General features: G+C 42.8%; 3 protein-coding genes across 3 annotated transcripts in view; all 3 read left to right on the top strand.

The window, feature by feature from the left end:
- The window catches only part of LOC146640606 (NLR family CARD domain-containing protein 3-like), a 248,787-nt gene extending 244,616 nt beyond the window's left edge, over nucleotides 1-4,171 (top strand). Inside the window, exon 9 of the mRNA XM_085399923.1 lies at nucleotides 3,979-4,171. Within this exon, the coding sequence (XP_085256049.1) occupies nucleotides 3,979-4,171 (193 nt within the window). The remainder of the gene's footprint in view (nucleotides 1-3,978) is intronic.
- LOC146640611 (stonustoxin subunit alpha-like) overlaps nucleotides 1-27,328 on the top strand; it is a 129,029-nt gene that overhangs the window by 3,412 nt on the left and 98,289 nt on the right. The gene's annotated exons all lie outside the window — the stretch shown is intronic.
- LOC146640612 (stonustoxin subunit beta-like) lies at nucleotides 8,386-12,518 on the top strand. The gene is made up of 2 exons (XM_085400069.1): nucleotides 8,386-8,473; nucleotides 10,920-12,518. The coding sequence occupies exons 1-2, from the start codon at nucleotides 8,386-8,388 to the stop codon at nucleotides 11,462-11,464; spliced, it is 633 nt and encodes a 210-aa protein (XP_085256195.1). The 3' UTR covers nucleotides 11,465-12,518.

A 27,328-nucleotide genomic window follows, 5' to 3' on the forward strand; every position in this document is an offset into this window, starting at 1 on the left:
TACACGAAAAACGTTCGCCTCCCCCCCGGCGCGTGAACAGCACGCACACGCACTAACACATCCTCCAACCACACACGCCCATATTTTGCTCCATTGCGGTTTATTTCACACCTCAAACATTTAGTAAACAATTAAGCAAATACAAGTAATCTGCAATAAATTACAGGTAGTAAGAAAATAAACTACTAAATCTTTTACGCTACGTCCGCACCTACACTGGTATTTTTGAAAACGCAGCTGTTTCATCCAAACAGCGTTTCAAATCACCAAAAACTGAGATTTTTTTAAAACTCCTTTTTTGCGGACGAGGAATACAGAGTTCATCTGGCAACGTCAAAGGTTGCGCCTTTTTTCACGTCACGTTATTGTTTATGTGAGATGAATTGCAGAATGGCAGACAGAGACAAAATACTGTTACTCTGAGTATCTGCAGGTTTCACACGCAGTTACTGTCCCTCCATTTACAAAGGCGTCACGGGTAGTTGTTTTTTCTTCTTCTGTAATACTAATCAACATTGCTGTCATTTTCAAAAAATGCCTCTCTGTGCAAAATGGGTTCAAAAACATAAACAGCTGTGGGATCCTGTTTGTCTGTGATTTGAATCGAGGGAACAAATCGTGGCAGGATCAGCCTGATGTTATTTGTATCCCGCTGTAACTTTACTCTATAAAGAGCAAACATCTCCAAAATGTCAGGAGTAGTTAGTCACTACAACAAGTGTTTGTGAACTAAAAATTAAGAATGTGGGATCCTGTTTGTCCATGATTGGAAGAGCCCAGCGCTGCTCCCGACGCAGGGACCTACCTCAGCACCTGTGCAGGTGAAGCCAAAGGGCAGATTTGCTTCACCATATTTTCTAGTCTTTGGCTTAGAATGAAGTTGGTTTGGAAACATATTCAGCGATGCTTCATCTCCTGCTTTGCGTTTCTGTGGGCGCCGTGCTAGCAGTGTTCAAGCGTCTTAAAGGGTTTAACATCAAAGATTCAGTGGAGAGCTACTGTAACAGCTGAACAGAAAAACTCTTCCTCCCCTGGTGTGCTACTCTTCACAACCCGCAGGACTTTCACCCTCAAGAGATGGAAAAGGGGAACGAGGGCCGACGTCCAGGTGAAACTGAGAAGCTACCAGAGGCTAGCTTCTTGGCTGTGGGGAGAATCCTGGTGCCTGCGTCCACTTCCTCTCCTGACATTTAGTTAATATGTTACGCCGGTGACTGGGACCTGGGCTCTGTGGCTCAGAAGCAGTTTTTCTCACGGTGTGTCCGTCAAACGTTCACTGTTTTTATTGATAACAGCTATGTCTGCTCATCGATCATTGCTTCCCCCAGCTCTGGAGTCGCTGCCCTGCCCAGCAGGTCCACAGGTCTGCATTGTCTTTATTTCAAGTGCCGCTGCAGTCAGCTGTTGATTTTGCAGATCGACCGTCATCAACTCGGTTGGCCCCGCTTAACGTTCGCTCCATAACAAACAAATCATTTATTCTAAGCGATCTCTTTATTAAAGAGTCTCTAGATTTCATGTGTCTGACTGAGACGTGGCAGCAAAATAAGAATTATGTCCAATGTTCCCTCTAATGTTTCATGTGTCTGAGCGAACACACAAACTCCCTGAGCGGTCCCTTGGATCACTGGATCACGTTGTCATTAACGTGGCTTCACTCTACATCAACCAAAACACCGGTGTCGGCACATGAGGACGCTGTCATAGCCCGTCAGCGACGTTGATTAGCTGCGTATATACGAATGTGAATCATTGGCTGGACTATGGGATAAGGCGGCATCGTTCTAAATACTGGAGCAGCCAGTCACTGACTAACACTGCAAAGCAGAATTGTTAACGTATTTATTTTAATTTCAATTCAGGTTAGTATTTAGTATTTATTTATTTATTGTCATTGTCAAGAACAATGAAATTGCGTTTGGGGCTTCCATACAACCCAAAAAAAAAAGAAGAAAATAATAAATACCCCTTAAAACCCAAGTGTACATATTTAACCCAGTGTGACTCCAATGCAATAAGACAATCCTTAGCAACAACATGAGAACATGACAAGTAATGTTCGTAGAAAATCAGACAAAGACCTGAGAAACATGACAAAGTACAACAATGCAACCCATTCAATATTATTGTACTGTGAGATATGATATCAGATATGATAGTTATCTATTTAAGAAGGAGGGGGGGGGGGGGGGGGGGCAGGAGGGGGAAGAGAATAAAGATATGATGCACCAATGCAGACCAGTTCATTGCTATTAAGAAGTTGGATATGGTTATTGTCCGTGAGAGGGGGGCAGAGAGTTCAGGAGCTTCACAGCCTGTTAGATATCTTTTTGTGCGCAATGCAGATACTCTGTGTGCAGAGAGCGTGTCAGCGGATTGCGCCCGTGCGCAGCTTAGAGGGAACATTGATTATGTCCACTTGAATGAAATCTGCCCGGCTGGCTGCTCCGTCATCTGAACTCCGCGTCTTTTAGGACGTGGTGGAGGACTCGCTGTTGTTTACCAGGACAGATTCACATGCAGTCTGATGACCTTGGACTCCTTTTCTGCATTTGAGTCACAGATGATGGTCAGTTCTCTAAAAACCAGTTATTGTATTTTATTCTACCTGATGGGGTCTTTCTAACTGAATTTAATGACCTTCTGACATCCATCATTTCATTGGAGAAGGTTGGGAGATTTGAGCCGTCATATTGATGAAGCATCCTGTAACACTGCTGCTGAGCTCATCACTGTCACTGAGTCTTTTAACTTTAGGCAGCATGTTTCTGGCCCCACACATACAAAGGGTCACACACTGGATCTTGTTTTCTCCCTGGGTTTAAATATACATGATGTATGTGTGGAGGATGTCCATGTGAGTGACCATAGCTGCATATTTTTTAACTTGTTATTTTACTTGGATCCTTCATCTCCTAAACTGATGATCCAAAGGCGGATTATAAACCAAGATGCTGCTGGAAGGTTCTCTGCCATGTTTGACCCTCGCATGGCTCGTAGTGACCTCGACTCACGTATTTTATCCTTTAATGATCAATGCAAGTTGTTGGAAAGCCCACTGATAACATGTTTACATGGCTAAAATGTTATGGCTCATTCATTGATAGTATTGTCGCCATAGAAATTGTTATGTCCTATATTGTTGAACCCACCATGTCTATGCTGATGCTCTTTGAACGCACCACATACGTACTCGAGGCCATGCAGTGGCTGCTAGTCTGTGTTCTCAGTATTTTTATGTGTCAGTTCCAGTTTTAGAGCTCTAAAGTGCAGCTATCGTGTTAGGAATATGTTAGGAATAGACAGGAACACTGAGCACACTGAGGTCAAATCTTTATTTAGGGCGACCGTGGCTCAGGGGGTTGGGAATCGCATCTGTAACCGGAAGGTCACCGGTTCGATCCCTGGGCTCTCTGTCCTGGTCGTTGTGTCCTTGGGCTTTACCCTACTTGCCTACTGGTGTTGGCCAGAGGGGCCGATGGCGTGATATGGCAGCCTCGCTTCTGTCAGTCTGCCCCAGGGCAGCTGTGGCTACAACCGTAGCTGCCTCCACCAGTGTATGAATGTGAGAGTGACTGAATAGTGGCATTGTAAAGCGCTTTGGGTGCCTTGAAAAGCGCTATATAAATCCAATCCATTATTATTATTATTTTACCACTCGCTGCATTCTTGATGTTCATGTTCTTCTCTTTCCCCTCACCCTGCAACCAGTCATGGTAGATGCTCCTCCTGGAGCCTGTTTTCACTGGGAGGATCTTTGTGTCAAAGGGAGTTCTTCTTCCCACCATCACCAAGTGCTGCTCACAGTGGAGGCGGTTACCTTACACTGTTAAACAGCTTCAGATGACTGTTGTTGTCTGTTGGGTATTGTCACTTATAAATAAAGTTACATTGAATGGATGTATGGATGGATAGATGTTATTGTGACAAAGAGAAAACGATTGTTGACAGATTGATTGTTGTTTTGTGTGTCTGCAGTCTGTCAGGCTGTCTGATCACAGAGGAAGGCTGTACTTCTCTGGCCTCAGCTCTGAGCTCCAACCCCTCCCATCTGAGACAGCTGGACCTGAGCTCCAATCATCCAGGTCCCTCAGGAATGAAGCTGCTGTCGGCTGGACTGAAGGATCCAGGCTGGAGACTGGACACTCTCAGGTATGGAGAGAATGTCTGATAGAGGAGGAAGAGCTGGAAACATTTCCTGTGTCCTTCACTCACTTCCTGTTTGTTTCCTGCAGATGAGACATGAACAATCACACATGCAGGAATATTTTCAGGGACAGACACACTAATCTAGCTGGATAGTTCATGGATATTTATGTAGGGGTCTCCAAGGAGTCTGGTTGCAGGAACATTTAGGTCACAGGTGTACCTGAGATAGATACCAGTGTACCTAATAAAGTGTCAGCCATGTGTATGTTTCCCATGCTGTATGTCCACAGTGACAGAAGGATGAAACAAGGCTGTGAATCATTTCAGTCTGTGTTTGTGACAAAGAGGCAGACAGGAGCAGCTAACATTTGGAAATGGAAGCTTAAATAATGACAAACTCTACATTCACAGCTGAATTAACAATAAATTTGTTCTCAAGTGCACATTTAGCAGCTAATGCTATTACTGTTTTCCCTTGCTTTCTACAACTTGAGCAGCTATTGCTAAGTAGGCCACTTTGCTCTGCTAAGGATTTATGTGACCATGATGAAAACTCTGATAAGCTAATGCTGCTAAGCTAATACTGTTTATGGGCCCTGTTAGAATCAATATTTCATTCTCATTCTGTTGTTTGAGAACAATATTAACGTTTCACATCATTATAACACAAGAGAAAAGGGTATTAGCGTTAGCTACTAATGCTTATTCACCTCAAATTAGCTTTAGCTGCTAATGGTAGCCTACTTAGCAATAACTGCTCACTAATATAATGCTAATTCACATCAAATTAGCATTAGCTGCTCAAGTTGTTATAAGGAAAGAGAAAACGGTATTAGCATTAGCTGCTAATAATTGTTCACCCCTAATTAGAGTTAGCCCCTAATGGCAGCCTACTTAGCATTAACTCCTGACGTCGTTGTAATGCAGGGGAAAAGAGTTACCATTATCGGATAATGCTAATTCACATCAAATTAACATTAGTTAACAACGGTAGACTTCGTATCATTAGCTGCTGTCATTCTTACAAAGCAAACAGTATGAGCATTAGCTGTTAATGCTTTCTCATCTAACATTAGAATTGGCCACTAATGGCGTATTGTTAAAAAGTAAAAAAACACATTGTTAGCATAAGCGGATGATGCTAATTCACCTAAATTAGCATTAGCTAATGATGGCTACATACCTAGCATTAGCTACTGATATTGATATAAATCAAGAAAATATGGTATTAGCATTAGCTTTTAATGCTTTTTCATCTAAAATTAGAATTAGCCACTAATGGCGTGCTATTTAGCATTACCTCTTCACATCGCAGGGGAAAAGTTAAAATTAAATAAAAAAAAATGTTCAGATTAGCTACTCATATTGTTAAAAAGTAAGAAAAAACATTGTTAGCATAAGCGGATAATGCTAATTCACCTCAAATTAGTATTAGCTAATAACGGCAACCTACTTAGCATTAGCTGGTCACATTGTTATAATGCAAGAAAATATGGTATTAGCATTAGCTGCCAATTCCTAAATACCTAAAATTAGCATTACCTGTAATGGAAGTCTACTTAGCATTAACTCCTCACTAATGTAATGCTAATTCACATCAAATTAGCTTTAGCTTTAGTATTAGCTGCTAGCACCAGCCTACCCAGCACTAGCTGCTCACATTGTTAAAAGGGAAGAGAAAACGATATTAGCATTAGCTGGTAATAATTATTCACCCCTAATTAGAATTAGCTGCTAATGGCAGCATACTTAGCATTAACTCCTCACATCGTTATAATGCAAATGAGGCTAACTTACATTAAATTAGACTGCTGTTATTAGCTAATGCTATTTAGCAGTAGCTGCTCACATTGTTATAAAGCAAAGGAAAACGATATGAGCATTAGGTTCTAATGCGTATTTGCCTTTAATTAGACGTAGGTGCTAATGGCGACCTACTCAGCATTAGCAGCTCAGATGTTGTATTGCTAGGAAAAAGAGTGTTAGCATTAGCCGTTCACATTGTTATAAAGTTAAGGGAAATAGTGTTAGCATTAGCTACTCACATTGTTAAAAAGTAAGTGTTAGCATTAGTGCATAATGCTAATTCACATCCAATTAGCATTAGTTAATAACGGCAGCCTATTTAGCATTAGCAGATAATGTTGAATTTGGCCCACTGGAAAAGTTAAGAACTCAAGATTTAGGAGTGTTTCTCGATAGCTCTTTCTCATTTGAGAAACAAATAAATGTTGTTATTAAAACCAGCTGTAAGCTTTATATTGTTGATTGTCATTTCCCATATGGAAAAGATATATAAATCTTATAAAGTTTGTATCTGTCTTGTGTGAAACTTGTATGAAAAGCATACAAGAGTGAAAACAGATATAAGATCCCTTGAAAAATTATATAATGAAACTTGTATGTTTTCGATACTTACTAAAACAATATATGAAAGTAATGAGAAAGTGGCCACTTTCGTGAGTATGACTTTCATCATATAAGTTTTTAGTCTTTTCCATATGGGATATGCTTAAAAATATTTACTCATACATGCTTAGTTTTATAATCGATTGGATGATGATAGAGGTTTGATCCTTAGTAGTCTGTAAAGACTCTGTATGCCTTCCACAGTGCTCTGGCATGCACACACCACTTGGGGCCATGAGAGAGGTCGTACCCTCTCTTACTGATTTATGGTGTAGGACAGGGGTCTCAAACTCAATTTAGCTGGGGGCCGCTGCAGGCAGAGTCTGGGTGAGGCTGGGCCGCATTAGGTTTTCCACAAGAAAGACATGGTTAAAAAATTCCAATCTTCTCAAATCTCTTTATTTTTATTTTTTAACACAAAATATGAAAAATAAATAAACAAATTAAGAATTAATAAGAAAATAAATCAATCTGTAATACATAAATAAAATAATAATAAGATATTTTTAGTCAGTGAACTTGTGTGTTTCTTTCAGTCTTCTATATCTGCTGTGTTTAGATTGAAATGTCTGTATTAACAGTTCTATAACCTTCTTCTGAACATGAATGGAACACTGTAGAAAATGAACTGTTCTTCTGAACATGGCTTCTCTTGCCTACTCCTTGCTGCTAGAGACCTGGCAGCGTTTCCTCTCGCATAGCCAAGCCAGATTTGGCCTGAGGGAGGAAGCAGTTGCGACCCTCAGTATGTCTTGAAGATGATCATCCGTAAGTCTGAACCTGTACTTGGACTTATTGAAGTTCAAAGTGGAGAAGAGCTTTTGGCACAAGTATGTGCTACCAAAAAGGCACATGGTCCGCTTGAACATTCGGGAAAGCCGAGGGAAACTAGGGCTCAAGTCTCTCAAAAATTGTCCAAGCTTGTCTGCTTTTCCACTCACCTCCCTGAACTTTGCTTTGAGTTCAGAGTTGCACTGCAGCTCAATGAGCTCCATTTGAAGCACAGAAGGGGCATCTTGCACATCAAAGGAGAAGGGGTCCGCAAAAATGTGAAAGGTGGCTCTGTGTGTCTTGAAGTCAGCAAATCTGTGATCAAATTCCTCCTGTAGCCTCAAAATGACATCAACATACTCGTCAGCACTGAATGGTGTGCCTGCATCCACGAGTGCCTTGCATGCTGGGAAATGGCAAAGGTTTGTCTGAGAGAGCTGAGCTTTCCAGAGCGCCAGTTTTGTGGAGAATGCTCTCACGTTGTCATAGGCAGCACTGACAAGTTGCCCCTGGCCTTGTAACGTCTTGTTCAGTACATTAAGCTCATGTGTCATATCAACAAGAAAAGCTGAGTCCATGAGCCATTTGGGATCAGTTAGCACAGGAACACTAACTCCATCCTTCTCCATGAAGGCTTCACTTCTGCTCTCAACTCAAAAAGTCTCTTTAATACATTTCCCCTGCTGAGCCAACGTACCTCAGTGAAGTCGAGCACATCCCCATATTCTGACTCCATTTCCTCTAAAAAAGCACAGAACCTTCGGTGCTTTAAGCCCCTGGATCTGATTTGGTTGATGCATTTCACAACAATAGACATCACATTGTCAAACTTCAGGCATTTGCTGCAAAGGACCTGCTGATGGATGATGCAGTGCAGAGCAATGGCCTCCTCCACGCCTTCCTCTTCCAGTTTGTTTTGTGCCACCAGTCCATGTTTCCTCCCTGTCATTGATGGCGCTCCATCTGTTGTTATTCCAACAAACCTCTTCCATGGCAAACCAACATTCTCAATGGCATCACACAGCTTGTAAATATCTGCTGAGCGGTGGTCTGGCCATGCATTGGAATTACTGTGAGCAGCTCCTCCATCACTTCAAAACTGTCATCAACACCACGGACATACATTGGGAGCTGGGCAGTGTCGGTGATGTCTGTGGTCTCATCAAGAGCGACTGAGTATACCCTGAAACATTTGGCTTTCTCACACAGTTGGTCATAAATGTCACTTGACAGGTCAGAAATGCGATCTGCTGCGGTGTTGGCAGAAAGGCTGATGTTGCTAAACTGACCTTTCTTTCCCGGACAGACTATATTTGCAGCCTGCAATATGCACTTTTAGACAAATCCACCTTCTGTGAATGGCTTCCCTGCTTTAGCAATCATCTCACTAACCACGTGGCTCCGACTGCTGCATTATTCTCTTTGGTTGCTTTCTTGGAGAAATCTTGCTGCCTCAGTAGATCTGTTTTAAGACTGGCAACCCGGTTCGCTCTCTCGTCTCCCTGGTATTCTGCATCCAGCTCAGCATGTCTAGTTGTGTAATGACGTTTCAAATTGTATTCCTTGTGCAGCGCAACTTTCTCTGTGCAAATAAGACAGGTCGGGGTGCCCCTGTGCTCAACAAAGAAATATTGCATTTCCCACTTTTCCTGACGACACGAACACCGTGGCGTTTGCAGATGGTAGAAAGTGCAGGGATAGCGAGCGCAAAAAAGGCGACTGCTCACGGCGCCGGGCTGTTGTTACAGGAGAAAGAAGCGGAAATGACACCGTGACATATAACAAATAACATCAGCTGTTTCTGATGTTAGTTGTTTTGACTGCTTTTACATTATATTGAAATATATGTAATGTTCATGTTTGCTGCAATGCAAACGCAGTGATGCAAATAAAAACATCGAGTCACAAATTACGGTGCGACCCTATAATTAGTCCGGGTTACCGGGGACTGTTGTTGCCGATGAACAGGTGTCGCTATGTGACTGCAGACTAAATTGGGCTGCATTGAGTTCATGACTTTTCTTTTATCCCGCCGCCTACGCATCACTGTGAGAGTTAATATGAGATCTCTCTCTGTGGAAAAATAACTTTAAATCCCACTGACGTGTGTATAAATCTATATACGTATAATGTCCCGCTGGGCAGCAACTTAAAAAAACAACTTTTTTTGAAGTGTTGTGAACGCAGCGCGCTGGGGCGAATGTCGGCGTTTGCCCAATAGAAAGGAGGAAGCCAGCCAGGCACAGGAAAGAAAGAAACACTCCAGGGCAACGCTGCTGGAACTTTGACTCATTGAGAAATGTTTCCCTGCTTGCATCAAGCCCGGCTGGTGTCCCCTGAGATCCATATCCCACCCTGATTGGTGGGTTAATTCAGCTCCGCCCACAACACTGTAAAGTGTCATACATTATCAAACTAACATTACATTTTCATATTAAGGTGGAGCCAAAAACTATCGTCCTGCGGGCCGCAATTGGCCCGCGGGCCGCGAGTTTGAGACCCCTGGTGTAGGAGGACACCTACTCTGTGTCTGGTTAAGTATAAGAGCCCTTTGTTAGGGGGACCGCTGGACTCTTAGCACCAGCTTTGGGGTCACAGGGTCACATCTGGAACACACACACACACACACACACACACACACACACACACACACACACACACACTATGCACAGACTGGTACTCTTTGTTCATACCTGTGTAAGACGTCATAATGAACTTGTGCATATTCATGTAAGCTCAATAAAGAGCAGTGTTACGAGGGAGCAGACGAGAGCGACTGAGGTCAAGTGAAGGAACGGCGCTGTCACAGTTCTCTCCCTCATCAATTGTCTGGTTCCAGCGGTGGGTCTGTGCTAGACGACCCATCACCAGCTTTTTCCACTGGTTACCAGTACGTGGTAGAATCCACTTCCAGATCTGGTTGTCTTTAAATCTGTGAATGGATTGGCTCCATCTTATCTCTCTTTAACAAAAGAATCCAAGTGGAGCCCTCAGGTCTGCAGATAAGCAGCTTCTGACCAGAACTAGACGTAAAAACAGAGGTGAGCTTTATCGATGGCTGCAGCCAAACTCTGGAACAGTCGCCCTTCACATCAGGTCGTCACCAACACTGGACATTTTTAAAAGCCGGTTGGAAACACATTTGTACTCTGTAGCTTTCAATCCTGACCAGTCTTTATAGTCATTACTGTGTATGTTTCCTATTTTCTCTCTACTCTGTGCAGCACTTTGGCTCAAGCTGTTTTTAAATGTGCTGATAAATAAATGTAGATTTCTTTGAATAAAACAGTGGAGCCGAGCTTTGAGCTCAGTGTGTAACAGTGTGTGTGTGAGAGCCATGTAATGTCCATGTGTGCATGCTGACTGTGCTGCTCTGACCCCCCTCCTCCTTTCAGGGTGGAGCCTGCTGGAGTCCGATGGTTGAGACCAGGTCTGAGGAAGTGTAAGTGTGTTTTTAATGGGATTCATGAAAACAAAGCAGCACACATTCAACCATCTTCATCATGTCAGGAGTCATCATCAAAGTGTCAATCAATGAACAGATGATGGATCAATAACTGCAGCTGGATTGTGTTTGTTCTCTCCATCAGATTCCTGTCAACTCACAATCGACACAAACACAGTGAGCACAAAGCTCCAACTGTCTGACAACAACAGGAAGGTGACATGTGTGAAGGAGGTTCAGTCATATCCTGATCATCCAGACAGATTTGATGTTTATCAGCTGCTGTGTAGAAATGGTCTGACTGGTCGCTGTTACTGGGAGGTCGAGTGGAGCGGAAACGTTTATATATCAGTGAGTTACAGAAGCATCAGAAGGAAAGGAGGCAGTGGTGACTGTTTGTTTGGATACAATGATCAGTCCTGGAGTCTGTACTGCTCTGATGATGGTCCTCAGTCTGTCTGGCACAATAGAATAAAAACATCCATCTCCTCCTCCTCCTCCTCCTCCTCCTCCTCCTCTGTCTCTAACAGAGCAGCAGTGTATGTGGACTGTCCTGCTGGCACTCTGTCCTTCTACAGAGTCTCCTCTGACACTCTGATCCACCTCCACACCTTCAACACCACATTCACTCAAACTCTTTATCCTGGGTTTATGGTCTGGTCTCCTGGTTCCTCAGTGTCCCTGTGCTGAGTGGAGTGTAAAGAGTGTCTCCTGTTACAGAAACACTCTGACTGTTGAACAGATAGTTCAGTCTGTACATGTCTGTCTCTTTCACTCACAAACACGTTTTCAGATTCATGGATTCAATCAGTTGATGTTTGAAACTCTTCTAAATGATTCCTTGTAAACTTCTTCCTCTTCAGTCACAAACAAACAGGAAGTGATGTCACATGTGTTCCTGTCCACACAGCAGAATGAGTCTATTGCTGACAGTGATGTACAAACAGAGTGAGCATTTCTGAGGCCCAAAATAAACTGAGTAGTTCACTGAATGAACAATGGACTGTGAGCTCAGTTCCTTCATCATTAGTATGGATTATATATGTATATGTATTATATTAGTATCATATATATCAGGTGCTGCTGCTTTCAGTCATTGTGCAAATGTGCTGTTTGTAAGCTTGTAAAGCTGCAGTCAGCTGAGACTGAAGAAGTCACCTGATCAGTGAGCAAACGTTTCTGAAAACGTCCAGATGAACAGAATCAACCTTTTGGGATCAGCCAGCAATGCAGCATCATTGTTGTTCAGCTTCAGAGGTTTGCAGGAATGAACTGATGACCAGAAACAGCTGCAAAGTCCAAGAAAATACCAGCTGGAGTTCAGCTGCATTTGAAGAAGTCAAAGAAAAGTAAGGATGGCAAAGGGCGACGTTTTCTTCCAAAGAGCTGAAAACATGGTCGACGCCTCATTAGAAGAATCATCTGGACATTTGTGAGGAACTCTAACCAAGAAAGCAACGTCACACAGATCCAACAGACAGTTTCCATGACTGCAAGTGTTGAGTGGAAAAATGCTACATTGCATTATTGCATCCTCTCACCACAGGAGGCGCTGTTGGCACCACTGATTGCTGATCAGCTGTTCTCTGATGATCTGATTGATACTGTGAATAACGGGACTCACTGAACTCTGTGACACAGTGAAGATTACAGAGTTTAACTTCACCCTTTAAGACTGACCACAGAACCAAGTCCGCCAGAGCTTTTGTTATATTTTTACATGCTGTGGAGCCATTTGTGGGAGCATTTCAAGTTGCTATACATCAATACAACTGTTATAGCCCTAATTTTAATAATATGTATGCATTAAGTCCATAGTAACTACATAAACTGCAAAAAAAACCTCTGCTCATCCATCTCTGTGTGTATCAGGATACATTTGGTTCATAATACACAGAAAAATCAGAGTTATTACCTGTAATAAATGTGAAAGATTCCTGCAGTGATAACCAGGCAGGACTGAAACACATCCAAGCTGTCACCACGGTAACAGCACCGCCCATCCACAGGTGAGGGGAGGAGCAAAAAGAGGGACTTTGACCATTTTATACTAAAAACACTCAACTAATGTTTCTAATATGAAACAAATAAGCCCACATTAATGTGAGCGTTTATTAAATAATAATAATGATGATTTCCTCCTGATCTCATTTCCACAGCAGAGAAAACTGTGGTGTATATTGAGGTGGAGGGTGTGGTCTGTGGCTCAGGTGTAGAGTGAGGGTGGGGTGCACCACAGCAGCATGCTGGGACTGCTGAGGGTGGAGGAGGGAGTGATGATGACATCAGAGCTGCAGCACAGAGACCAGTGAACACACAGTCTGTTCATCTTTGCATAGATACAATATACAGCACAATATTGAATGACAGACACGCTGTGGGAGCTTCCACAGATACACTGACGTCAGCATCCAGAGTCCTCCTGCTGCTCCCCCCTCAGAGCCCCGTGATCAGCACCAACACATTCAGTTAGATGACAGAGTCCAGCTGCAGCTAGAATCAGCTCCCCTCTGTGAACAACAGCACAGCGTCAGTGTTTCACACTCAGTGAAAGGAGGAAACAGCAGAAGAACACCATGTGTGCTACGTTTCCCAGGACACACTACAAACTGCACAAATACAGAGCAGCACGTGGAAGGACCTGGAGCTGCATTTACAGAGCTGCAGACAGCGTGATGTCCTGTATGGACAGGTGGAAGGAACCAAGTCCTCAGCTGGAACACTCGTGTTTGTCCACAGACAGGAAACACAGCAGGAAACTTCCTCACAGAAGTGCAGCTCATGGATAACACACTTCCTGTCAGTCAGAATGAGGCTGCAGCCAAACACAGAAAGGTGTTTTTGTCCAGATGAGCCCAGAGAAGAAACACGAGTGTTCACAGACATCAGAAGCTCAGAGAGGTGAAACATGAGGTTGGAGTCCTCGTCAGCATCCAGAAGAGCTGCTGTGAAACCCTGAGTACTCATGACAGACTCTGATGGCACAAACACATCATGATTCAAACAGAAAGACAAACATGGAGCTCCTGATCCTCCTGCATGAGAACAAGCTGACATGAGCGCTGTGTCTGAGAGTGTCTCCCTGTCACAGTGACAATAACACAGCTGCTGCTCACAGTCATTAAACTGACCTGAGGTCAGCTGTGCTCCTTACATATGAACCATGTGACCTCACATCAGTGCTGTGGATGACTGTAGTCATAGAAGAGTAGAGCTGTAGCAGGTGGTGTGAGGAGGAGGTGGTGTATTCTAGTTAACGCAGTACTGAAACACTCCAGCAGAGGGCGCTGTTAAGTCCTTATTGTAACACAGTTACTGTGTGCAGTTAGACTTCATACATAATCTGCACTTATTTCCATCAGACATGCTGTCAGTAAATGATTGGTTTCTATTGATTCTACTTCCTGTTGACTCGTTTGATGACAGTGAAACAATCACAGCTGATTGTGTGATGATGTAAACTGTCACTGTTACATTCAGTGTGTGTGACATAATGTTAGTGCAGGCTGATAACAGCCTGGTTCTGTTAGAAACACATGAACGTGTCCATAGATCAGTGTGTGTTTAACATGAGAGCTTCAGCCCTGCTGATGTGTTAAATAAAGACATGCAGGAAAACTGATGAGACTCTGAAATAACTCTTTATATTTATAATGTAACTCTGCATCAAAAGAACAACAAAGGATCCCAGACAGGTTTCTGTGAACAAAGACCATTCTGATGTTTCTGTGTTTCTAACACTTTGACATTATTAGTAAACAGACTGCAGTGAGCAGCATTTATAAAGAGCTTCTATATAAAGATATGACAGCTGTTTGACAAGTTTATCACTCTGTGTTTGGACCTGATCAGTCCAGCTGTTTACTTGAAACATGTTCATTTACCTGTTCTGTTATATTCATGTTCTTGTCTCTGTTGAAAACACATTTTAATGTCCCTCAGATTTTTCTCCCAGATGAATAAATATAAAAATGACACAAACTGACTGCAGCTACTTTTTGTCCTTTCTGTCAAAAACCTTCATGTGACTCATGAGAGACACGTTTCAGCTGTTTGTGACAGATCAGAGGCCAACAAGTCATTTATAACACTTTCCATCATTGTTTAAAGTTCTCAGTGTTTCTGTGTTGCTGCGTATAGGATCTCCCAGCATCATCACTGTGCTGTCCAATCATTGTGTGCGAGGTTACCCTTATAGTGCGATGTGTGTTTGCACAAAGAGAAGCATGTGTGTCAAATATAAATAAGCACAGAACAGAAACAGCTGCTCGTTTCTTCTGTTTAGAGTCAAGTTAGTGTTTTGTGTCTTTGTTTGAGGCCTGATGTCGAGCAGAGGTGTGTGTAACTGCACTGGTCTGTTATATGTGTGAAGTGTGTGCTTCTCTTCAGCATCATCTTTGTCACTGCTGATTCCTTTGTGTCATCATGTGTTGAGAAGAGAGAACAGTTATAACGGAGGAGCAAAAGGAAGCCCTGAAATCTGCATCAACAAGGAAGTGTTGGCTCACCAGTGATCCCAGCAGAGCCACTGGTTTGGCTCCAGTTGTTCTAGATTCAATGATGTTGCTGCTACAGATACATGTCAGCATCTTTATTGTAGTAAAGTCTTGTAATGTGAAGATAGAAACAAGGCAGCAAACAGCTCCATGATCTGATCTTAATGATGTTGTTTTTATTCCTGTCTGTCAGAACTGGATTGGAAACTATCAAAGGTCTAAAAACAGCCTCGACCCTCCCACAGAGCAAACTTTACACACGTCATCTTTCAGCTACAATCTTTGTTGCAGGGATCTTCTGCCAAACAAGGCTGAGAGAAGATTTCTTACAGCTGTCATGTTGATGCTGTTTCAGTCTTTGGGCAAACACACTCATATATTCGGGCTGATATCAGGGCTGCACAAGTTCTTTGTGTTTGTGATCATGAATAACAGAAGTGTGCCTGTTGAAGATCATGTTTCTACATTATTATATGTCCTGTTATTGTTCTGTGTTATATTCAGCTTTCAGCATCCTTTCCCAGCCCCCTGTTACACCATCCATACAAAGCCAGTCTGACTGTGAGCCAATGTGTTTGTTTGTGTTGGATCAATAGATTTGACAGACTTGGTTCATCCAGAGGGAAACAGTCCAAATTCAGATCTAATGAAATGATGGAGGCTGTTTCCTACCACGGTGCTGATGTGTGACTAACAAGGCTCATGGTCTCCAGCAGACAAGCGCCTGGAATGAGGTGAGCTGAGTGTTGCTGTGGTGGGTCTGTGCCCAAGTCATGCATCAGGATTCATGTTGGCAATAGTTCATATCTCTGTTCTTCAGCCTTCATCACAAAGCTGTGAAGGAAAAACAAACATCTAACAGGATGTGATGGATGCAAAGTCCACTGAGCTCTTTGTCATTTACAAACTTGTCCAACCAACAAGAGCACAGATGAAAAACACAGTGACAGTTACAGGATTTTGCCATATATGAGCATAGATGACTTTCATATAGATTTTCAATGCAGGCTTTTGGTGAGCCGCTGGGTTCTGTCTAATAATCATCTCAGCATTTTACAATAGAACAGCTCTTTATTAGCTCTGCATTTATTGTTATTGGACATGAAACAAGGAAGCTGTTTCTCATTGGATGTTAGTTTCATGTTCATCAGGATCATTTTCTAAAGAGCTGATATTGAGACCATTTACTGCACTGGCTGCACATCCTGTCTACATTTCTCTGTATGTGCTGTGTTTGTCTTTCATGTTTCTCCATATTGACACAAACAGTGAACAGCAGCAGATCTACTCTTCATCTGTTTTAGGCCCAGTGAAAGATATGAAGCAGAAATGGTGTCATTAGGAGAAGAAGAGGAGAACAAGTCCGGCGAGGAGGCAGCAGCTCTTAAAGATGAAACAGCAGCTCAGCCCTGAGCTCAGAGAGCTGCACATGAAAAAGCTCCTCAAGCAGATCCTGTCAGAGGTTTGTCATCAACAGGAGGAACTGTTCACATCATAGGATGAAGATGCTGTCAGCTGGATGAAGAAGGTTATTTAATGGCTTCAACAACAAATACAGGAAGTGGACTTTCAAATACTAGATTCACTTTAGACTCACAGAGAAATGACTCAACCAGCTGTGTTTGACTATATGAAAGGTCAGTGTGTGTCTGCACACAGACTGTTGTGTTGGACTGTTATTCAGTTGTCTGCTGAATGTTTTCAAATGTCTGCATCTCAGCTGTGATGAGGCTGGGGGTCATGGGAGGCCACCGTAGCAGCCTCTTCAACATCATGACATCATCATAAATGCTGCTGGACTGTCTGATGGGCTGACGGTGAAAAAGCCGTCGGGAAGGAAACAGAAGACATTTCAGAGGCTGCAGCAGATTTCTTTGATTCGGGGCCTTTTTCAGCTTTATTGGACAGAGCAGTGAAGATAAGTGACAGCAAAGCAGAGAGAAAGGGGGCGTGGCCCGGGTCAAAGCCAGGCCAGCTGCTCTCCACCTCGTGGTCACCTGCTCATCCTAGTGAGCTCCACCAGCAGCCCTTTCACACACTTTACACTGTCAAACACTGTGTGTGGACCTCAGCTAACAACAGGCTGCATTTAAGTCTGGACTACATGCTTTTATATTGTTTTTATTCCATCAGCAGCTCAACATCATGAGCAGCTTTGACATAAAGACATCAAACTCAAGCTGACTTTAAACTACTTTTAATACAGGGGCTCAAAAACAACAACATCTTTATTATATATCAGGACACAAAGTCATTTCATCTCAAAGGGAAACAGCTTTATTTGGAATAACCAGCACTATCAACTGGTTTGGGATCTCCACCAGTTTCATGTCTTTGCAGCTTCTCCAACAAAGTTCCTGTAAAATCAGCATGTTTGTCTTTATTGGTTTGATAGTGATTGATTATTCAGTCCCAATCTGCTGTCATCTAAAGAACAAAATGATGTTTCTATGAGTCACAAAGCTCCAGATGTTGTCGGCTTCACAAAGAAAACAAAGAACTTAAACACAAAGTGTTTGGAGCCAAAATGTTCCCAAGCTGCTCTTTTTGAAATGGCAGAGGTACAGTGGTGTCTAACAGCACACTGTGGAAGGCAAACATGTTATTGTTGGATGAAACTTCATGAATCCTTTGTAGATTTGAGCTGTTGGAGCCTTTCTTTTCTCTTCAGGTGTACAGATGCTGAGGAGGCAGGTGAAGCAGGTGGAGCTGTTGTGATGCTGCAGAGGGTGTGTCTTAGTAACTCTGTGAGGCAGAACTGGATCCAACATTGTGGATGTGTTGATGTTGGAGCCATTAAGAGTCTCTGGCCACACTGTAGGATTTCCCTTTGATCCACTGTGGGGGCATTTTGGAGTCTGTCAGTGAAACTCTTCATGTTTGTGTTTGACTCCAGTTTATAGAAACAGAGAAATGTGTCATGCTTTTGTTCGGCCTCCACAAATACACACATTTGTTCATTGGTTGGACTTTTTGGAAGGAGACACATTGAAAACCATGTTAATGAGATCTTGTTGTTTCCTGTGGATCCGACACAGAGAGTGGACTTCAGACAGAAAGCGTGGAAGAGATTTTAGAGGCCGTGTGTGGCAACAGGAAGTTTCTGTGTGTTTGCTGATCTTACATGTGGAAAACAACACGTGATGTTTGTGAAGTTCTACAATGATCATTGTTCTCACAGCATTTTGAGTGGGAACAGTTCAAACTGGGAGTAGTGGGAGTTATTTACTGATTGAAACAAGCTGAATGTTTCTGTGACGATGAAGATCAGCAGCTCAGCTGATCAATGAACTGACATCTATCAGTCGTTTCATGAGATGAAGTCATCAGCAGACATTTGTTCTGACTGTGTGATGAATGTCAGAACGTCAGGGCTCTGCTTTAGTCACTGCTTGATGATCATTGGCTCATTGTTGAATCCAGGGCCCAGTCTGACCTCTGACCTTTGCTGCAGGTCTTCTGTGTTATCTCCACTTTCATGTCTGATCTTCTGCTGTATCGTCCAAAATAAACATCTGGATCATTTCCAACACTTCAGCAGATCTTTAGTTTGGGCAGTGCAGCACAGAATAACACATATTGTACTATACTGCCCACTTCCTGATCTTATTGGATCTGTGTGTGAGGTTGGTGAAGGAAACACATGTTTACTGAGTGAGTCGCTGCCATTAGGAACTAGTTTTTATATCACAGCCTGGAAATCACACAGGACCATTTCTGCAAGTGAAAAGTCGTCATTGGAGGAAAATGATTGTGTAGTTTGTGCGACTGAAGACTTGTCCCAACTACATGTGCTGCTGACCCTTGACCTTTTCTTTAGGTGCACAGAGGAGTCTGTGGGAACATCCAGAACTGAGGCATCTTGTGTACAAACGTGTTCAGACCAGATGTCAAATGATGTCAGATGTCATCCGTGAATGGATGCAACTGTGGATCGTTCCAATAAAATGAGGCAGTTTTGTAAGTACAAGCCCACTACAACCCATCATCAACATTTTAAATTACATTATACATCTTCACTGATATAAAGCACCACTATTTTAACCTGATTCACTTTTTCCACCCTAACAGTTCATTCCTCAAATCAAACAAGATATTTGACCCTAAAAAAATGCATCAACAAATAATTTTGTAATAAAATATTTATTCTTCAACTTTTACAAGTGAAATCAAACAAGTGTGTTTAAGAGTGAAACCAGAGTGGAAGCTGCTCATATAGAGTCCAACCCAGGCTAAAGTAAGCTGAGTAGAGCAGCACCATCAAAGTGTCGGCTCTCTGAACACGGTGCAAGATCGCCATCTGCAGGACAAAACTAGTTTTTCTCGCCCTCCTCGTCAACATCAAGATGATGTCATCGTACAGCAACTGATTCCCTGTCCGTCTGGAACAAAGCATTTACATTAAAAAGACATTTACAGAAAATACAAACACCAACAACACATCTCATCATCACATGATATTTTATTATTTATTATATTATATATTTTTATTGTACCATCAACATCAACAAATACCAGCATATTTTCTTTGAGATTGAGTAGAGTGAACCTTTCCCTTGGTTCACTTCCTGCTCGCAGCATCAGCTGACCTCTGACTTCCTGGTTAAGGTCTCTCAGCGTTGACTGGAATATCAAATCGGACTCACACCATGTTCTTGTAATGTGGTCATGTCTGTCCGCTGTTTGAAGAGCATCTCTGGCCTAAACACAATAGGAAGAACAACAACACGGCAAAAAAAAACAACACATTTCCATATTAGATGAAGGGCACCGTAACTGGAAATGGTAACATTCATCTGATGCTGCTTTGGATTTATCTTCTGTTTTAGACCAACTTTGATCACTTCGAGCCATCTTAAGTCCGTTTGTTCTAACTTCTCACTAACATCTCGTATGATTTCAGATCCCTGCTGTTCCCCAGCTGCCCTGTAGGTTTGTGCTTTGACCTCCAGAGGGCGACAAATCAGCACAGACAGAGAGCTCCATTCAAACTTTGCTGCCATCAGGAATAATTCTTCAAATATAATCATCAGTGTTTGAGCAGTTATGATATCAGGGACAATCTAGACATGTGTGACAATACTGAACATGTCACATGACACACCTCAAACATCATGTGATCCACTCTCAGTCTGCACTTTCATTCATGACTTCAACAGGTTGAAATGAGCTTTGAAGAAACATTCAGTGAAATAAATCTTTCATGGATTCATGTGAGCAGCAGATGAACTTTACAAAGAATCAGTGGATTTATCTTCTGTTTTAGATCAACTTTGATCACTTCGAGCCATCTTAAGTCCGTTTGTTCTTCTCACTCACTAACGTCTCGTATGATTTCAGATCCCTGCTGTTCCCCAGCTGCCCTGTAGGTGGCCTCAGTGTGTCTCACACCATTTACAGATGATTACAGGTCGTTTACAGTTCAAACAGGTCCAACATAAGAAATATGCAGAAAATATCCTGCTATAACAGTTTGGGTCAAAGTGCAGATGTTCCAGATGTTCTGAGTCTGTCTGTGTTTCATGTTAACATGTAGATGTTGGACCAAAGTGAAGCTTTTTGATTTGACAGCAGGAATGTGAAGTGTAACTCTGAGCTGTAGGAAATGAAACTAAACGGACTTTTTCTCCTTTATTTATAGGAAAGTGTAGGAGAGCAACAGATGAACAAGCGTTACTGTAACAGGAAACATCAGAGGACCTGTATGTTCATCATCATCACTGTTTCCTTGTTCTGTCACAAACACACAACACTTCCTGCTCTCTCTCTGATGGATCTGATTGGCTGTTTCATTCACAGGAGGTCAGGGCGTCACACAAACAGCTTTAACTGCACAACGACACACTTTAAATCATCTGCAGACAAACCTGTGTGTTTGATTTATGAAGAAATAATAAAGACGTGTGTACAGCTGTCCATGAAGCAGCTTCTCACACAAACTCTGACACTTCAGCCACTTTAATTCCTGCAAAGCTGCGTAATAAAGAGCTGTGACTGCTATGAGCTGCTGATGATGACTGCATGAAGCTCTCAGCTGAAGCTTCTTTCATTTATTTTAATGTTAATGTCGCCTTTTTAAGTCTGTGTGAGGATTTTAATGACACACATTAAAGGAGCTTCTTTGATTAGAACCAAATTCATGTTGATTTTCAGCCTGAAATGATAAAAACTTTAATAATTCTGTTTATAATCATCAACCTGGAGACTAATGAAAAGTATAATAGTGAAAAAAAGCCTTTATTATTTGAGTAATGCCTGAATCTGCTCAGAGACGGAGACAACACAGAGGTGTTGATGACAGTTTGACATTAACTGAATTAAAAACTAGGGCTGTCAAATGATTAAAATTTTTAATCAGATTAATCACAGCCTAAAAATCAATTAATCATGATTAATTGCAACTCGAAATATGACCAAAATGTGTGCAAACATACGGACAGATAGCGGATTTTTACACACTTGTTAGTGTTATTTAATGCTAAGACCACGCTGAGTGGCCTGCGTTCACTCAGCGTGGTCTGACGTAGGCTGGGTGTTGTGCTGGAAGCGAATTAATCACAGCCTAAAAATTGATTAATCGCAACTCGAAATATATGTGTATATGTGTATATATGTGTAAAAATCGGGACAGATAGTGGTTTTTAACACACTTGTTTGTTTTATTTATTATTAATTGTGAGTACAAACAGTACAAGCAGAACAGGGCTTCAAATAATTGTGAGGGATTTTTACTGAATGTTTTCCACCCGTTTAAATCTAGCACATTGTTTTATCCATATACATCTTCAAGTTCACAGAACATAGGCCTAATTCAACAGGCAAAATAGAAAAAATCTCCAATCATCCTTTTGGGTAAGGTAGATTAGTGCAAAAAAATATGAACAACAGTGAAAAGTATTGTTTAAATCACATTCAACCATAGAACAAGCTCTAAACACACGGTCCTCTGGTCTACTCATCCTTCAGCCAGTTGCTGAGACAAACCAACTTGTCCACGTTCTCTGAGTGCAGAGCAGACCTCTTCTTGTTCACAATGTGCCCTGCTACAGAGAACAGCCTCTCACAGGGCACTGTGGAGGCAGGAGTGGCCAGGTATCTGCGAGCAAGGCGGGCCAGCTGGCTGTGGGCTCCTGCATGAGCTGCCCACCACTGTAAGGGACAGTCCTCTAAGGCAGTGCAGGGCTCTGCTCTGTAGCGCTGTATGGCTCTGTCCTGCTGTACCTCCTCCTCTGACTCAGAGTCAGAGTCCATCTGCAGCAGGCTCAGCCTCTTCTTGGCTGGACCTTCTTCTGCAGTGTGTGATCTTCTAGGAGAGTCTTCATGCAGCATGCCTGCCAGTGTGATCCACACTGCTTCTCTGTCAGTCTTGGGCACACTGCGTAGGTCTTTAAAACGTGGGTCCAGTGCAGTTACGATCTGGAGCCATGCATAGTTGGTATGTTCCTGGCGGGAAGCAAGGTCTTCCTTAAACTTCTCTTTAAACCTCACCACATATGCAGGGTCCTCATCAGTTACTTCCATGACACGGCGCAGGTGGCAGAAGGCTGGTAGAACTACAGAGCAGGAGACGTAGGCCTCTCCTCCCAGCAGTTCAGTCACATATCTGCAGTGGAATACACACACACACACACACACACACACACACACACACACACACACACACACGCACACACACACACACGCACGCACGCACACACACACACACACACACACACACACACACACACACACACACGCACGCACGCACGCACACACACACACACACACACACACACACACACGCACGCACACACACACGCACGCACACACACACACACACACACACACACACACACACACACACACACACACGCACGCACACACACACACACACACACACACACTCACACACGCACGCACACACACACACACACACACACACACACACACACACACACGCACACACACACACACACACACACACACACACACACACACTCACACACGCACACACACACACGCACGCACGCACGCACACACACACACACACACACACACACACACTGGGATCATCCCATAAAGAGGCTCTCTCTCTCTCTCTCTCTGTCACACACACACACACACACACACACACACACACACACACACACACACACACACACACACACACACACACACACACAGATAAGACAGCAAATTAAAAAAAGCTTTTTATTACTAGGTATTAAGACATTTTCATAATAACAAAACTGATTTAAGATGTATGTTTGATACATTTAATCTAAACCTACAATTATGGTCACAATGACAGGCTCACCTGCAGGGCTCTAGAAGTGTCTCCAGTCTCTGGAGTTTGTCCCACTCTGGAGGCGTCAGGAGGACAAGTTTATGCTTTTGTTTATCCAGAGTCGCGGTTACTGCAGTTTGGTTGCGGATCAAGCGCTTCACCATCTCCAGCGTGGAGTTCCAGCGCGTAGGCACGTCCTGGGCCAACGGCTCCTGCTTGCGCCCCAGTGACACCTGCTCTGCGTTCAGCTCTGCTGTGTTTGCTGGGCTGTGCTTAAAATGGCCAACAATTTTGCGGCATTTGGCCAGCGCAGTGACAAAGCCACTGTCTGCGAGACTCACTGTGATGCATCTCTGTAGAATGTGCGCGGTACACGGCATGTGATTGAATGGCATGATGCGAGCCGCAGCAATCATATTGCGCGCACTGTCCGTGCCTACTGTTGTCACCTTCTCCTCAATTCTCCACCTGCGAGCAACAGTCTGGAACTGCTCTGCACAAGCCTCCGCAAAGTGCCGCTCTTCCGTTTTCATTATAGTCAGCGCAAAGGATGTCAGACCCCAGGCTTCAGTGATTAAATGCGCAGTAACTCCCAGGTAATTGTTATTACTCAATGATGTCCAGTGGTCTCCTGTCAGAGCCACGCATTCTGTGTGAACTAAAGCCTCTTCTTTTTTCTTTTTCTCCGTTTCATACAGTTCGTGGATTCGAATTGTTATTGTGCTTCTCGCTGGGGGCTTGTAGGACGCGTCCTGAGATGCAACCTTTAAAACATCCGCAAAGCCCTTGTCCTCCACAATGCTTAGTGGTCTACAGTCCTTTGCTATCCATTTGGCTATATTGTCGGTCAGTTTGTCCAAAGAAGACTTACCGAGTGGCCTGCGTTCACTAAGAGTGGTCTGACGCAGGCCGGGTGAAGCTGCTGCCCCGACAAACGCGTGTTTGGCATTAAGGTGGTATTTTAAGGTCGAATTTGAACGGTGAAATTGAAACTCTTTACTAAAGTGAGTGCAAATTACAACGCGTTTGTTTATTGTCCCATCTATGTTCTTCTTGTATTTGAATTCCCCATCCAGAAGGCCATCCTGTTCCTGCTTCTCCATTTTCAGTGGACAAACATCTTGAGAAAGTTGAGGGTAAACAGGAATGTTTCCTCTGGATGAGTCCGACTCTACCAGAGGAAAAGGGGAAAGATGCAGAGAAGACAGCGCGAATGTATGTATGTAAACAAATCAAGTGGAATTATGGGAGCGACTTTTTTTTTTTTTTTATCTGCGTGTTGCGCTAAATAGTTAAATATTCTAACGTAATTAATTCCAAAATTTAATTATCGCAATTAACGCGTTAATTTCGACAGCTATATTAAAAACAAAGTGCTCTTATTGTGAAAATCTGCCTCCTACTTCTTTAAATCATTTTTATGTATTTTTTAACGTCACAGTGAAACATTGAGACATTAATCTGACACAGTTTGATCAGCAGCTGTGTTTTCACTGACGTTTCACTTTGATTTGTTCAGGCTGAGCAGAGAGGATCGGCTCTCTGTGTGCGCACTGCTGAGAAACACAAGCTCATTTCTGCTGTTTCATGAAAAGTGTTATGGAGGAACAAGAAGTTCAGCCTCTAAACTCTCAGCGTGAGGACTGAGTGAAGAGTTTCAGAGCAGAGAGTTTTGGCTCACAGCTTTTAGCGTCTACACAAAGAGACGATTACGCACTTGATCTGAGAACATCTCCACCTCCTACAAACAAACTCTCCTACGAGCAGCTGTCACAACCACAACAGGCAGAAGACTGGATTTCTTCAGGTCAGATTTCATGCAGTTTGCATAAATTGTGTGTCACAGACATTGTAGTTCACATTTGTGTGACTCGTTTAAATCTTCTCCTCCTGAAAGTGAAACTCTTACAAACACATCAGGCCACAACCTGCTGCAGGTTGTGCAGCAGGTTGTGGACATCGATTCATTAATGTTGAATTCTCTGCAGCTGCTCTGTTGCCATGTTGTTGCAGTACCGTATTTTCACGACCATAAGGCGCACTTAAAAGTCTTAGATTTTCTTCAAAAAGTACGGCGCGCCCTATAGCGCAGTGCCCCCTATGTGTTGTAAGGAGGACGTAGTAGAGAACACCATGAGAACGTTAAAGGGTGAAGTGTGGGCGTTGATCGTATATACCGGGACAATCGCACATACGTGTATAAAAGAACAGGTATGTGCGTTATGCAGGACATCGTTGTTTTAACAACCCTGAAAATGGCAAAGAGACACGCTTACGAAGCACAGTTTAAACAGAAGGCCATCAGCTACGCGGAGGAACATGGAAATCGAGCAGCGGCGAGAGAATTTAAGGTTAATTTAATGAATCGATGGTTCGCAAGTGGAGGAAGCTGGAAAACAAGCTCCGACAGGTCAAGAATACGCAGCTGAGTTTCCGCGGACATAAGGCGATTGATAGAGGATTTTTATGAAATACAATATAATCAAGTGTGTTTTATTTTCTAGTGTTCATATATTTTCACATAACCAAGCCTATTGTTAAACAAAACACAATGCATTCCTTACTTCAGTGTTTGAGATGTTTGACAAGACAGGATATACATGCATTCTTTACTTCAGTGTCTGTGATGTCAGATAAGCATGAATACTGCTGTGTCGTTATTTTTCAGTTTGTGTGCAGAGGTTAGATAGCTAAGACAATGCCTGAGCTCTCCCCTTTCCGTTAAAAGAGGAAGTGCTATGTAATCCATTTTGAACTATAAATAAAGCAAGCAGCCTGTACTCGTTGTGTCTGTCTTCTCAGAGGCATTCACCCGTGTACACGTTCTTAAACTCTGAGTCGGTCTGCAGTGTCTTATTTCTCTTACTTGTGAACAGATGTCTAAACCCCTGACATTTAATTGGTCCTTCGTAGCCGGATAACTAACTGTTATTTTTAACGTCTAGTTGTCCACAGACGGTTTTCATCGGATTCTGACGTCGTGTTGCCTGCGCTGGAAAAAATCTGTGCACAGTAAAAAGGAAAATCCGGGAGCGTGAATTCGATCTCTGGTCAGCGAGGCCCCACGACGCCAGGACCAGATGTGCCGGATCCAAAACGCAGCGCCACAGTAAGGTGAATATGAAACACTGCATTCCATCTAGCGCTAAAATACGTTGATATTGAGATTTTCCTTTAAAATAGTGTGTAAACCTGGTTAGCGCCGACAGATCTCAATCCAGAAGGGATTTAAGAGACAACAGGCAAGAGCGAAATTCTAGAAATCGCTATTAAAAGTTCCGGTTGCTTTGGGAAAGCAGCTGTAACGGAACGAGTTCCGGTCGCTCTGGGAGTGGCTGCAACGGAACAGTTAGAAGGTTGCACAATAAAAATACGGAAAGTCTCAATAAAAATTATAAAAGCGCGCTCTGTTTGTGTTAACAAAGAGAAGTGAGTTGTCATTTACGACCCAATACGCGGTCGAACCCTTCTCAAGCTGTTTTCCTGTGTACACTCACGAACTGGCTGGAGTGGGAAACTAAGGTTGTGCGTCATCACGTAAAATCAATAACCGCTTTCTCAAATAGTGAGAAAATAGAAGGCTGTTATTGATCACCTGCCCGCTCCTTTGTGCCAGAGAAGGTGTCACAGTTCTGACGTAATTAGTTTAAAATGGGTAACTCTAAAACTAAAGTAAAATTAACAGCAGATGAAGAGTGGTTAGAAAAAAACTGTTCAAATGCAGGAATAGTCAGTGCAAAAAGGTGGAGAAATACAAAATAAAATATATTGTCCAGCTTGGCAAGGCAAATG

This window comes from Rhamphochromis longiceps, unplaced genomic scaffold (genome assembly GCF_057381845.1).
Source record: "Rhamphochromis longiceps isolate RC_006_pf unplaced genomic scaffold, R_longiceps_female_GT1.1 unmapped_scaffold_4, whole genome shotgun sequence".
Lineage (NCBI taxonomy): Eukaryota > Metazoa > Chordata > Actinopteri > Cichliformes > Cichlidae > Rhamphochromis > Rhamphochromis longiceps.